The 15,404-nt window shown below is 44.7% G+C and overlaps 1 protein-coding gene across 5 annotated transcripts in view; it reads right to left on the bottom strand.

Moving 5' to 3' along the window:
• Positions 1-1,505: 1,505 nt before the first annotated feature.
• CPPED1 (calcineurin like phosphoesterase domain containing 1) overlaps positions 1,506-15,404 on the bottom strand; it is a 99,633-nt gene continuing 85,734 nt past the window's right edge. For all 5 annotated transcript variants that reach the window (XM_059415296.1, XM_059415293.1, XM_059415291.1 and 2 more), the window contains one exon: positions 1,506-1,983. In XM_059415296.1, the coding sequence (XP_059271279.1) occupies positions 1,754-1,983 (230 nt within the window). In that variant the 3' untranslated portion in view covers positions 1,506-1,753. The remainder of the gene's footprint in view (positions 1,984-15,404) is intronic.

Genomic DNA, 15,404 nt, shown 5'->3' with positions numbered 1-15,404 from the left:
ACGTATCAGGTTTGTGGGGAAGGGGACTTAGAAGTTTCATTTCCGTTACTCTGAATTCTCTCCACTCTGCTCCCCGCAACTCAAGTGCCCCAGTCTGCTGAGCCCCTTGCGCACGTCACTCAACGCAGAGGGCCCCGTCGGTCCTTTGGGATTCCTCTTTCCTGTGCCCCCAGCAGCCCCACACCTGCACAGACGACTCTGCCGTCTGACTCTGGAAGTCAGCACAAGCCAGGCCCCAGATGCGTGGCTTATTACCTTGTACTGAACTCCTGTTCCTGGCCTCTCCCATCCACACCTGTGGTCAAGAAAAATGAATGAGAAGCCAGACTGTGGCAAAATACGAAAACAGGGGCGGTCTAATTTTGAAATTTTTAAAAATTTTCCTGTGCCAAACACAACGAGCTCGGGTGCATCACTGACCTGTCGCATAATTAACTTCCTGTCTTTTGTTCCTTATGAATTTACATATCCAATTATCCTTCTATTTCATGTCTCATGGCTTTGCTACATCGACTTAAAACTCCTTAACAAGGAAGTCTTCTGATTTAATGGACTTTGAAAGTTCGTTTGTAGCTGGTCGTTTGGGTCTGACAGTGCTGGCACGGCCTGGTGCGGAGATGTTCCCGGCAGGAGGGAATGCTCGAGGGTCCCCGTGGGTGGGGTAACAGGGGCGCTCACACGCTTCTCTGCAGGTGCAGAGAAGTGGCCGCAGGGGAGCTCTGGTGACAACAGTGCTGACTTTAAACCACCCCTGCTCCTTTGTCAAGGGGCACTGTACCCCCTTGTTCATATCATCAAAGTTGGCGCTAATTTAGATCACGGGGCTGAACGCACCATTTCTGTCCCCACCAGGGTTTCTGCTCTGTTTCTATTCAGAACTCCGCCTCCATGGCCCCTTTTCTGTCCAAGGGGACATGGCGAAGAGGCTTGTAAGTGGAGGGCCATTCCCACTGCACACGAATGCCCACCTGTGGACCTCCTGCGCTGTTGGACGTGACCGTGAACAAACTCCAAATGGACTGAGAGGCAGCTCTTTGGGACTTCGGTTCTCGCCTCTAGGAGGAAGCTTTTAGAGACGGCCAATGTGTGGGCCAAGGAGGTTCTTCTCGTCTCCCAGAAGGCAGATTCAACTCGGACTAGCATCAACAGCGTCGTGACAACAGCAGGAAGGTCAAAATTTAATAGCAAGTGTTGTCTACTCAGTTCCTCGTACAAAGAAACCCACGTGGCTCTGCTAATGGGACACAGTGATCTGTTTCATCAGGAAGGAAAGATGATAACCTTTGTTTTTGTCTGGCATCCTAGGAGTCGTGGACACAAACTAACACAATCAGACACGGTTTGTTCACAGAACTATCAAACACCACACCTGGATATCAAGGTGGAATGGAGGGTGACAGGTAGACTTTTACCACACTTCCCAGTAGCGACTGGGAAGCAACTGATTTCCCAAGCGGAGCTGAGAAACACATCATTAGGAGGACTGACTCAAACACCGAGGCAGCAAGATTCTAACACCATTTATTCCTTTGTTTTCAGGCGTCCCCCGCTCCCCTCTTTTTAAAAGGGAGGGCAGCTCTATTTTTAATATAACTTAGGGTAGGATGATAGGACTCAGCTCTCTGAATGATGCAAAAGGACACAGATATGCCTAGAATACTTTTGTATTTCAACAGGGGGCTGTGCGCAGCCGCACTTCCTGGCAAACTAAGAAACCAGTGGAAGTGAACCATGAACAGACTGTCGGTGGCAGTCACTTTTCCTCCATCAGGCCCATGAGATCGGCTTCTATCCCCTTCTCACTCAGCTCATCCAAACTGTAGTATCGGTGAATGATCTTCTTGGCGGTGACCACCACGACTCGGAGCCCGTGGGTGTCTTGGCCCAGCTGGCATCCGATGGCCGACGACACTACCATGTCGAGGTTCTGGTAGGTGCCTCCGGCATTCCGGTGGTAGTGGCCTGAGAACACAGCTGTGACACCTGCGGGGGAGGGAACAAGCCATTAGGGGGCCAAGGATTTCCATTTCGGGAATTTGCGGGCTCCGCGAGGGCCTTCCTTCTGAGACCAGTATGGTATGTTGTGAAATCAAATGCATTAATATCACTCAGGGCATAATAAGCAAGGAGACTCCAAATGTGACATCCAGGATCCTCTGAGGGATAAGTCATCGATACAACATCTTAACACATTTGTTGTAAGTAGTACAAGGAAGGGCTAGGGAGCGAGAAGAGAGAAGATACAGGGACTGATTTCGGGTGAGATACGGGAAACAGAAGGAAATATTCTGAGGCCTGCGTAAACAGCCATCTGATGGGAGTTAAAGGTCTACAAAGAACGACGTCCCTGGAGCTCTAATCAAGACAGCACAGCAAGCTCTGCACTTAAGGTAACTCCTCCACTCCACACTCGAGAGCCGTGATGGCTAAAATCTACACGAGAAAACCGAAGGACAGAAGTCGCCTCGGAATAAAAACCAACAGCTCCATGCATGAGAAACAAGGCAGAAAGGCAGGGTAATGAGCAGGATCACGGTGCTGCTGTGAGCAAAGCTCCTGGAGGGTGAGAGAGGCTGAAAGCAATGTCTGTGACAGAAGGAAATAAAGGCCGGCCCCTGCTTGAAAGAGGGCAGGCATGGGAACCTGTGTTTGTGGAAAGGGGATGCAGGAAACCCGGCCGCCTGCTGCCTGGGGCCAGGGCCGCGGTAGGCAGGGGTTTCTTACAAGTCCTCTAGAAAATAAGAGAGAACCAATTTATAATGTTTGCTAATCTCCCGTGATTAGTGCTCTGAGGGTGGCTCATTTTCAACTGCCGACGTGATGTCACTGCCCCGACCAGGGAGGGGATGGCTGGTAGCATGCTGTTCTATAGTGCTTCTGCTACAGACACAGAAGCCGCGAGCTGCCTAGCCAGCAGGGTAATGGCAACACGTAGCAAGAAAATTAGAAAATAATCAGGTTTCAGTACTTATTACCACTGCTTTTTAATATAATTTATTTAATGGTGATTTTGTAGAATTTAATGTTTACTATGGTTGTTTCACAAGGAGCTCACAACATTCCTTAAAATTTAGTAACTGGTTTTCATGAACTGGGCAGGAACTGTCTCCGGCAGAGCACTGGGTGAGAGCTGGTAGCGATCTGTGGGTCTAGGAATGAAGGACAGACACAGGCTCAAGTCTAGAAAATGAGACATGTTTTCTCAGTGTTACTGTGGGCAAGGGCACTCAAGCTCTACTCTAAGACCTGGCCCCGGGGAGGGGTTAGGGTGAAGGAGACCCAAACCACTAGACAAAGAGAAGTTATTCAAGACAGAAAGTGAAGGAAAAACCAAAGCTGAAATCACCTCTTACTCAAATGAATCTGAAATAATAATAATAATAATAAAACAACACCAACACCTTGTGAAGAAATCTCATACTAACTAAGTCTACAGACTCAATCAGGAATATGAATTCACGCCAGGTGAAATGAAGGATATAAAATTGCCTGTAAAGTATTTAAAATGACTATGTTTAGGGCATCAGGAAGTCCTTAATAAAATCTGATATCTATAAAAAAAGAACCAGGTGTTATGAAACAAAACAGGCACAATTTCAATGCGAATAACTGGTAGGGAAAGCTGAGAAACAGTGGCCATTAAAGATAGCCATTAAAATGGAACACAAAGACAACTCTCAATAAATGGGATAAATTCTAAACTGGACACTAATCAGAGAGGAAATCAGTGAATTAAAAGACAGAATGGAGGCACTGAACCAACCAAAAGACAACATGGAGACTCAGACATAAGCAATAAGAACATGTGGTTCAAAGAACCCAAAGAATGGATAAAGACGTATCAATGGATGCTTCAGAGGAGGTCCAACAGGAGAAAGGAGGAAATAATAGTAGGAGTAACTTGAAGAAACAACTCCTGGAGATTTTCCAAAACGAAGGAATATTTGGGCCTTCAGATACAAAGTACTAGGTAGGATAAATAATAATCAATTTGTACTGATATATATATATATATATCATGGTGATATTGTGGAGCATCCAACAACAACAAAAACCCTAAAAAGATGTGGCAAAAATACTATAAAGGAATGAAAATTAGACATCAGGCCCCCCAGCAGTAACAGAATGAAAGAGTAATGCCTTCCAGTGCTAAGGGTAAGCGACTGTGAACCTCCAATTTTATACCCAGCTAAACCATCATTCAAGTTAAAGGGCAAAAGAAATATCTGCTGGGGCATATGCAGACGAAGAGTTTACTACTTCCAAACCTTTGCTGAAAGAATGATTACAAGATATGGTTCAGCAAGGAGAGGATGAACTATTAAAAAACGCTGATGTGCTAACACTGATAAAAATATTTTGGTAAATTTATTAACTACTGATTATCTTTGAAAACCTCTATTTTTTATTTTTTATTTTTTAAAAAGATTATTTATTTATTTATTTGACAGAGATCGCAAGTAGGCAGAGAGGCAGGCAGAGAGAGAGAGGAGGAAGCAGGCTCCCCACAGAGCAAAGAGCCCGATGCGGGACTCGATCCCAGGACCTGGGATCATGACCTGAGCCGAAGGCAGAGGCTTTTAACCCACTGAGCCACCCAGGTGCCCCGAAAACCTCTATTTTTTAAATGTAAAACTAGAGCTCAAGAACATCAAGATGGGAAGGTCAATGGATAATTAAATCCCATAAAAGCTACTGTCACGTTTGGAGGGGAGATGAAAACAATGAAAATAATTATATTTTGCTAGAAAAAAATGCATAATTAAACATGCTTCTTAAAAATGTTTGGGCACAAGCAACTAAATTAAAAAGAGGCAAACTGTACTTCACCAAAATTTTAAACTTTTGTGCATTAAAGAACACCATCAACAATATGAAAAGATAACCCATGGAATGGGAGAAAATATCTGCAAATCATCTATCTGATAAAGGTCGAACATCCAGAAAATATGAAGAGATGAATATGAAAAATATTCAATGTCACTAACCATTAGTCCAACGAAAATCAAAACGATAATGAGATTTCACTTCATCTCCACTAATTCATCTCCACTAAGATGGTTATCATCAAAAAGATGGAAAATAACAAAGATTCACAGGGATTTGGAGACAGAACCCGTGTGGAGGGCTAGTGGAAATGTAAAATGGGGGGCAGCCATTCTGGAAAACACTTTGGTGTTTCCTTAAAGTGCTACACATATAGCGACTGGTGACTCGGCAGTTCCACGACTAGGCATCTACTCAGGAGAAGGAAAACACACGGCCACATACAAACCTGTGTGTGGCTGTTCACAACAGCATTATTCATAGCAGCCAAAAGAGCGGAAACAACCTAAAATGTCCATCTGAACTGATGAATGAACAAAATGGGGCCCATCCCTATGATGGAAGCTGATGCAGCTGTCAAAAGGACTGAAGAGCACTGACAACGTGCGCTGACGTGGACTGACCTCGAAAACCTCACGCTTAGTGAGAGAAGTCAGATGCAAAGGGCCTAACACTGTAGGATTCCATTTATAGGAACTGTCTGTCCGGAGTAGGGAAATGCAGAGACGGAAAGATTATTGCTTGTCAGGGGCTGAGGGAGGTAGGGGACAAGGGGTGGCTTGCTAGGAAGGAAGCAGTAGTGGCTGCTAATGGGTATATTAAAACCACTGAATTTTATACTCAGCCCCAGGAACTTCTTTCAAGATATGTCTACAAAGGCAAAGGAAACAAAAGTGAAAATGAACTTTTGGGACTTCATCAAGATCAAAAGCTTCTGCATAGCAAAGCAAACAGTCAACAAAACAAAGAGGCAACCCACGGAATGTACTGTATCTGCAAATGACAGTACAGACAAAAGGCTGATATCCAGGATCTATAAAGAACTTCTCAAACTCAACACACACAAAACTGATAATCATGTCAAAAAATGGACAGAAGACATGAACAGACACTTCTCCAATGAAGACATACAAATGGCTATCAGACACATGAAAAAATGTTCATCATCACTAGCCATCAGGGAGATTCAAATTAAAACCACATTGAGATAACACCTTACACCAATTAGAATTGCCGAAATTAGCAAGACAGGACACAACGTGTGTTGGAGAGGAGGTGGAGAATGGGAACCCTCTTACACTATTGGTGGGAATGCAAGTTGGTGCAGCCACTTTGGAGAACAGTGTGGAGATTCCTTAAGAAATTAAAAATAGAACTTCCCTATGACCTTGCAATTGCACTACTGGGTATTTATCCCAAAGATACAGATATAGTAAATAGAAGGGCCATTTGTACCCCAATGTTTATGGCAGCAATGGCTACAGTCGCCAAAGTATGGAAAGAACCAAGATGCCCTTCAATGGACGAATGGATAAGGAAGATGTGGTCCATATATACTATGCGGAGTTTTATGCCTCCATCAAAAAGGATGAATACCCAACTTTCGTTATCAACATGAACGGAACTGGAAGGGATAATGCTGAATGAAAGAAGTCAAGCAGAGAGAGTCAATTACCATATGGTTTCACTTATTTGTGGAGTGTAACAAATAACATGGAGGACATAGGGAGATGGAGAAAAGAAGGGAGTTGAGGGAAAATGGAAGGGGAGATGAACCATGAGAGACTATGGACTCTGAAAAACAATCTGAGGGTTTTGAAGGGGTGGGGGGGTGGGAGGTTGGGGGACCCAGGTGGTGGGTATTAGAGAGGGCTCATATGGCATGGAGCACTGGGTGTGGTGCATAAACAACGAATTCTGTTACGGTGAAAAGAAATTAATTAAAAAAAAAAAAACAGAAGTAGTGGAAAAATATAGTGAATACCCAAAAGCTATAGAAAAGTCATTCAATAAATAATCAATATTTGAAAAAAAATGCAAATTTTATGGTATAGCTCAATTAAAAAAAAAACCAAAAAAAAAAAAAAATAACACAAAAACGGGAAGGGGAGGAGGCCAGAATAACCTATGTGGTAGAGATCAGAGGTGGAGACATCAGCACAAACTCATATTTACCTTAATACCAAGTTAAAGACAGAGAAAGACCCAGGGAAACATTTACAGATGTGTACAGACACAGGTTAGTATGCAGACCCATATCCTCGCTCAGTCCACTGTCAGTACCAAGAAGCAAGGGCACACGCAGGCCATGAGCACCCCCAGTGTCCAGATCTTGGTTTCTAATACCATTCTCCAGTAAAAGGCTCCTTGGAGACCTGGCTGACTGTGGGGCTGGGGTGGGAAATATACAAGATGAGCCTGGAGCATCTTGATGGGCCAGAAAGGGAGGAAATGCTCAAACACTTGCACTGATAGGGGTGTGTCAGAGGGACACAGAAATCAACCCACAGCCAAACCTTAATAACTGAAGCACCAAAATAAACTAGTGTTGAATGATAACCCAAAGTATAAAAAATAAATCCACGAGTCCATATTTCTGAGAAACTCTCACAGCGCAGAGACCAAGGAGGTGGGATGCCTCAGTCAGGTGTGCTATGCTGGGGGGGACCCCAGAGCAGAAAAAGGACATTAGGTAAGAAGCAAAGGAACCAGATTATGCACTTTTGTTGATTAAAGTGTGTCAGTATCAGTTCATTACTTGCAGCAAATGTACCATACTGGTGTAAGACACTATTAACAGGGGAATCTAGGGGCAGGGTATATGGGAAGTCTCTGTATTGTCTTTGTAATTTTTATGCGGATTTGAAATTGTTCTAAAATTTAAAAAAAAAAAAAAAGTACGGATAATTTCCAAAAGAACTGAAATGGAATATGTAGCTTTCAATCAGCAAAGAGGCAGGACGGGGGGGTGGGATGAGTGGGAATTAGAATGACTACAACAAACAAAAAAATCAAACACGAAATTTTAAAAAGGCCCTGACACCAAACGCTGGATCTGGGGCCGAGAAACCGGATGGCTCCTGCAATGCCAGTGGGAATTCCTCAAAAAACTAAACTTACATTTACTGTATGACCTGGGAACAGAACTCCTGGACATTTATCCCAGAGAAATGAAAACTTAGGTTCAAATATCTGTACGTGGATTTAACAGCCAGAAATGGGAGGCAACATGAAGTTCTTCAGTGGGGTCTACAGTGACATGGTGGTCTATCCATGCCATGGAAAACCACCCAACAAAAAAGGGACGACCGAATGATGCGGACAACTGGAAGAGATTTCAAGGACATGACACCCATTTGAAAAAGCCAAACCCCAAAGGTTTCATCCTGTAGGATTCCATTTATGTAGCATGCCCGAAATGAGGAAATTCTAGATACGGCTGCTAGGAGTCAGGCATGGTGGTGGCGGGGGTCGGGGGTGGGAAGGGCTATAGGAGGCCGGCAGGAGGGATCCCCGTGGCGATGGACTGGTTTGCATTTGACGAGGAGTCAAATGTACGTGTGCTGCGTCTGGGGGCATAGAGGCCGGGTACGGCGTTCACTGAGCCGCTGGTGGTGATGGTCATTTACGGGAGGTCTGGATAAATCGCAGCAGGTGTGTTTTTAAAAAGTGGTAGAGGTTACGTAACATGAGGTTACGAAAGTATTGTGTGGTCCTGGCTTTGTAAAGCAAAGACAGCGTATGCTCAAGAAGGTGTGTGCACATGTGTCTGAAGCCCCCCCCCCCAGCTGAACTCGGATACATGCCCACTGCTCCTACTGGTGATTTCATGGGGAATGTGGGGGTCCTCTTTTGTACTGTGGTATAATGCTATCAGCGGTCATGGACACAAGCATCAAGGTGCTGTGAAGAGCGTGGAAGGGACGTGCCAGATGGACGGGGGTGGCGGGAAGAAGGTACAGAATGGCGGTGCCACCATGCCAGGGCCCGAGCTGGGCGGGTCAGCAGCTTGCAGCTGACGCCCCGGGGTGGACGCCCGAATGGTCTTCATCACAGCTGGCGAGCTGAACAGCCCTGACCACACAGACCAGAGGACCGTGGAAGTTGACTGGTTCCTCCAAGGCCTTCCTGGGGTTTCAGAGCTTCACGGCTGGTGCCACTGGAGGCTCAGTGGGAGCCTGTGCGTTAGACGGGCCTCGGGGACGTCCTTGTGGCCAGACAGAAGTCACTTAGTATTGTTATTATTTTGTTGTGTACTAGATTATGTGCATGGAATTTGGCTCTTTATGCCTAATTCCTAGTTGCGAACTAATATTCTGGAAGGAATGTTTGGCAATTTTGAAAATGGCTCGCATTAGCCGTAATTAGCTGTAAAAACTCATTTATGTCCAAATTTCACGCCATATTTATAGGCGTCCATAGAGACAGGGGCATTAATGGGGCTCTTCAAGTGACCTGCAGAACTTTCAAAGCGGATCTCGGGGGACCCGGGACAGCTGCGCCGGTCCGCCGTGTGCCTGCTATCCATCTTCCCGCCCCAAACCTCTCAGGGCTCACCGTTTATTGTTAATGTCCCAAGTCACAGCAAGTGTGACCAAACGAGGACTGTGGATTAACAAGGAGACCTAAGAGGACCAGCAATAAAGATGAAAGAGAGTGGGGCCACTGTGTTCAGGATGGGCTCCCCTCTGGCAAGAGAGCTCCGCTCGTCCCCACCATTACACTCAGGAACGTAATTACGGCTTGGGATCCTGAGCAAGACCCTGTGGAATGGCCATGGAGTAAGTGTACTAAGGGACGGTCAAACAGAGGAGGGTACGAATAACTCTCCGTTCTGCGGGGTTCTAGGGCGGAGTTCGGGGCTCTGGGCTATTCCTGGCGGGCCCAGTGAAAACCGAAACCCGAGGGATGAGACTTGCGGAGGGACATGAGGGAGCCTCTTCCCGGGCTGGAGCCAGAGCCAGAGCCAGAGCCAGAGCCAGAGCCAGAGCCAGAGCAGCCTGGTGGCTGACAGCGGGAGCCTCTACGCCCACCTCCTGGGACGTCCAGCAGTTCTGAACCACGCTTCTGTCCTCCAAGTCCTCCCGCAAGTAGGGGCAGTACTGAGGCAGCGGGGAATGGGGATGGCTTGGAAGGGGGACAGAGGTAGAAGCTTGGGACTTTCCAAGCACCATCTCGCTGAATCCTCCCAACGGAGACTCGAATCATCTGTTTTACAGATGAGAAAACCGAGGCCGGGAGAGGAAACAAAGTTATGCATCTGGAAAACTCACCCAAGGGCTGAACTGGCCTTACAGACTCTGGCTCTGTCCTTTGGGGGCCTCGGGCAGGCCGCTGCCCTCTGTGGGCACCTCCTCCCTTGTGAGATGAATAATGATTAACACCTGTCTCACGGATGGCAGAGAGGTCTGAAGGAGAGCACAGAACTGGGCAGCAAGCACCCAGTACCCAGCACCCAGCACCCAGCACCCAGCAGGTGCTCATCAACCCTCAGGTCTTCCTCCTGGCATTGCCCGAAGCCGACTGCTAGAGGGAAGACACAGACACCAGGGGTGGACCCGGCGATGCAGTCTCTGCCCAGGTTACAATCCTGCCCCTTTCACGCTGACAGGGCACGAGGACCCATCTCTGCTTTCTATGAGGTTTTGATGGGGACGCATTGATTTGCAACTCAATGCAGGTAAGGAATGCATTAATAAACTACGGTTTCCCTGACGGGGGATTGATTTTAGCACTGTTTTCAAGAGTTGTGCAGAATTTCCATTCTGGCTGTTCATCAGTCATCTGGGGTCGACATGCCTCTACGGTTCCTTAATTGAGTATTACGTATAGATTGTTTCTGAATTATGAACCGCTGTAAGGAGATGACAAGCATCTTCTTAAATTACCCCCAGAAGAATTCCCAAGCCAAAGACAGCCCATGTGCATCAACAGAGGACCGCGTCTGTGGCGTGAGCATCGTATTTATTCCTCCATGGTATCAAGTCATAAAGATGCTCTGAAAGCTATTTTTGAGCTGTCTTGATTCAAATTCATTTCGAATCAATCAGAGGATGGCAATGCAATCTCCATATAACTTAATATTCTAATACTGGAAGCTTGCTTCAAATCAATCAGGAAATCGGGAGGGGACCCCAGTGCAATTTTAATATTAAAAACTGGCTTCCTTAATGGGCTAGTGTTACTTAAGCCTGGAGAGTGCACACAAATTTGAATTGGACAGCTTTTGTTTTTACCCTGAGTATACATTTATGAAAATGGTGTGCACCTTCACATTGTCAGCTGTGACAGTGACACCTGGGTTGTAAATCATGAGTCACTCAATTTATTCTGCTTCAATGGTAAGGGGGAAAAAAAAAACATGACTCATAAAAAAAAAAAAAACAAAAACTGGTGCGAACGGAGAAAAAACAGGTACAAATAATCCATGTTGCAGGTAAAGAAATTCGCAGGCAGGTCGTGGAGAGGCGGGTCCCTAAGACGGCGGTCCCTGCCAGCAGCTCCAAAATCAGGGTACAGCCCACATGACTCATTAAGTAAGAGGTTCTTTACTATTGGGTTAGGGCTTTGAGTTGGTTGCCACAGAGAGGTTAAGGGACTTGCCTGGGGTCACACAGCGAGGATTTGTACCTGGATCAGGCTGACTCTATCCATTACCTTAGAGGTACAAAGTGTCAAGGATCACGACACTGCAGGGCCAGTAAGAAGGCCTCCTGGAGGGGGTGGCTTTGACCTAAGGGACACCCTGCACTTCTGCCCGTTCTGTGTTCACATCTGCCTTGGGTCTTGGAGCAGGGTAGTCTTCTTGTGGTAGTAATAATGATAACAAGTGATATTTATGGAGTGTTCACTATCCGACACTGTTCTGAAGAACAACACATCACAGGTTTTTAAATCATGTGAGCCCTTCCATTTCCCTATGAAGAAGGCATAGTTACTAGCCCAGTTTGGCAGATGAGGAAAACAGACACAGACACATCCCATGTTTGCCCCGCTTGGCCCCTCCCTGGCAGGGCTGCAACCAGAGCCCAGGGGTCTGGCCCCTGAGTCGGTGCTCTTAACCAAACCCCTGCCAAGTGGAGGGAAAGTGAAAGCCCAGGAGAGACGGGCCACGTGAGTGAAGAAAGTCACCATCAGACAGCGCCTGCTGACCCACCACCACCCACGGGCAGCCCCTGGTCCTTCTCTGTGCTTCTGAATCCTCTCCAGACGTGTGACATGGGAGAAATTCTTCTGCGAGTTCTCCAGGGGAGCGCGTGGCCGTACCAGGATTCCAGATCAGAGTCGACTCAGCTGGAGGGCAGGGGGGCCAGACTGACTGGCCAGAATGGAGACAAGCGAGGGGCCAGGCGCAAGCCTGCATCCTCCTCCTCCTCATGGTGGGGGCCTCCAAGCACCCCATCACTGCCAGTTTTAGCCTTTCACCAATTCAAACCTTCCCATTCCCAAATTCCCATTAACTTAAGTGGGGTCTTAAAGACACTTTCATGGAACTTCTCTCAAGGACGGCTTGTAACCTAACTGACCTAGGATCTACAAACATTCTCTGTAAGGGGTCAGAAAGTAAATCTTTCAAAGCCACGCTATCTCCGTGAGCTACTCAACTCTGCCTTCCTTCATAGCATGAGGGCAGCCATCATACACAGTTATGTAAACCTGTGGGCACGGCTGCGATCCAATAAAACTTTATTAACAAAAAAGAGAGGAGGGCCACCTCCAGTAATTGCAGGAAAAAAAAAATCTTAAAAAAAAAAAAAAAACCAAAACATTTGGGTGCTCAAAATTCAGCCACAGTTTCTCAATTCTTCAAAAACTAGAAGTTTCTTTCTGTACTTCTCACAAATAAAACAGTAAGGTGTAGTCTGTAAAACTATGAATGCCATTCTGACCAGGGGAAACAAGTGTATCTGCCCAACAGAGAACAATGCTCTGATGAACTCAAAATTGTTCCATAAACAATTACTCAACTATAAAATAATTCAAAGCATTTGTACCAATGGTCAGAAAGAGAATTCTGTATTTACTTGAAATTAAAAGTGTCTACATCCTTTCATCTAAAAAAGTAACTCTGGCCACCTGGGTGGCTCAGTGGGTTAAGCCGCTGCCTTCGGCTCAGGTCATGATCTCAGGGTCCTGGGATCGAGTCCCACATCGGGCTCTCTGCTCAGCAGGGGAGCCTGCTTCCCCCCCTCTCTCTCTGCCTGCTTCTCTGCCTGCTTGTGATCTCTCTCTGTCAAATAAATAAATAAAATCTTTAAAAAAAATAAAAAAATAAAATTAAAAAAAAACTCTGATCTAAAACATTAAAAAAAAAACCATGTGCTGACAGTTTTTGCTTAAAATTAAATGTCTAATGGGCTTATAGAGTTAACACATGTACCAATAAGAGAGAGTATAAAATTCAACCACCATAAAGTTTACACTCAATAAATATAAATCTACATTGCTGAATTAACGTTCTAGTTGCCCTTTTTTTTTTTTTAATTTATTTGACAGAGAGACAGAGATCACAAGCAGGCAGAGAGGCAGGCAGAGAGAGGGAGAAGAAGTCTCCCGGCTGAGCAGAGAGCCCAATACAGGACTCGATCCCAGCTCCCTGAGATCATGACTTGAGCTGAAGGCAGAGGCTTTAACCCACTGAGCCACCCAGGCGCCCTCTAGTTGTCCTTTACAAAGACGATGTGAAATGGAAAGGGCTCTGAGGTGGTCCTGCTCAAGAGAAACAGAATGTGAGCCTCTTGGGTAATTTTAAACCTCCTAGTAGCTACCTTTAAAAAAGGAAACAGTGAGAGGTGAAATTAGTTTTAGTTATGTGTTTTAACTCACTATTTAAAATATTATTTCAACATATAATCATATATAAAATATTACCAATTTTACATTATTTTCACACCAAGTCTGGAAAATCCAGTGTGTATTTTATACTTTGAGCCCACGTCAGTCTGGACCAGCCACATGTAACGGCTACACGGATCAGAGCCATTCTGGAGTCGGGCAGATGTGGAAATCCAATCCCAGCATTGGCTCTTTGTAACTGTAAGGCCTTAGTTTCACTATCTGAAAAATGGGAGATAGACACAGCTACCTTGCTGCTCTTTGGAAACAGCTATACTGTGCCTGGCACACAGTAGGCTCCTAATGAATGAAAGCCATTATAATATCAATTGTAAATCACTGATCATTTCTTTAACAGAAGCACTGTATTATTAATATCATATGACAAACACAAGGCCCTTTTGCAGAGCAAAATTAACCACACCACGTCAAACAAAGAAGGTAGCTCTAGGTTCAACACTTTCCACATTTTACAAGGAAGCTGAACTGCTTCTGGGTCAAAGAATACCTCCATTTTTTTTGGTACGGCATCAAGTATAATTAAAGAAGCATAAACTTCATATATTTGGTCAATTTTAACACATGTACACACCCAGAAACCATCACCAAATCAAGATCATGAACACATCCTACTATTCCCAAAAGTTTCCTTGTGCTCCTTGGGAGTCACTCCCTTCCTCCATCTTGGCCCAGGCAACGTCTGGCCTGTCTCCTGTTGCTATAGATTAATACGGATTTCATATACTAAAATCATATAGTACGTGCTCTTTTTTGGCCTGCCTTCTTTCAGGTAGCACGATTTTGAGAGATTTTGAAATTTTTCATGAAAGAATCATGAAGGCATGATTTTCAAAAATTCCCCCATATCACTGGATGTGTCAAGAGTTCACCTTTTTTATTGCTAAGTAATATTTCATTGTAATGGATACCCTGTAATTTGTTTACCCGTTCGACGGCTGATGGGCCCTGGGGTTATTTCCAGAATTGCCTCAGCACGTGTGATGAAAAGTGATTAACCATATATGTTTGGGTTTATTTCTAAACTCAATTTCCTGTTCCATTAATTTGTTTACCTTTTAATACCAAATATTAGCTTTGATCACTGGAGGTTTACAGTTGGTTGTGAAATCAGGTAGGGTAGGTCTTTCAACTTTGTTCTTCTTTTTCAAAATCATTTTGCAATTAGGTAACTTACATTTCCACAGAAATTTTAGAATCAGCCTATAGTTTCTTCCCAAAATAAAACTACAGGAATTTTGATGGGGATTATGTTGAATCTATAGATCAATTTGGGGAAAATGCTGCATTAACAACAGTCTTCCAATCCATGAACATGGTCTATCTTTCCATTTACTTAGATCTTTAATTAACGTCAGCACTGTTTTATAGTTTTTAGGGCAAAAGCCTTACATGTCCTTTGTGATTCCTTGGTATTTTATGTTTTTTGTTGCTATTGCAAATTCATTTAGTTTTACAATTTCATTTGCAAGTGTTTACTGGTGGTATATAAAAATATACTTGACTTGTGTCTATTATCCTGATACTCTGAGATCTTGCTAAATTCATTTATGCTAGTAATTGTTTTGTAGATTCCTGGGATTCTCTAAGTTAATAATCATCTCATCTGCAAATAGGGACAGTTTTATTTCTTCTTTTCTGATTGTTAAGCTTTTTCTTGCACTTTGTAATGACTGGAACCTCCAATATGCTGTTACAAAGGATGGTGAAAACAGACAAGGTCT

This window comes from Mustela nigripes, chromosome 11 (genome assembly GCF_022355385.1).
Source record: "Mustela nigripes isolate SB6536 chromosome 11, MUSNIG.SB6536, whole genome shotgun sequence".
Taxonomy (NCBI): Eukaryota; Metazoa; Chordata; class Mammalia; order Carnivora; family Mustelidae; genus Mustela; species Mustela nigripes.
This window is presented reverse-complemented; position numbering and strand designations above follow the sequence as displayed.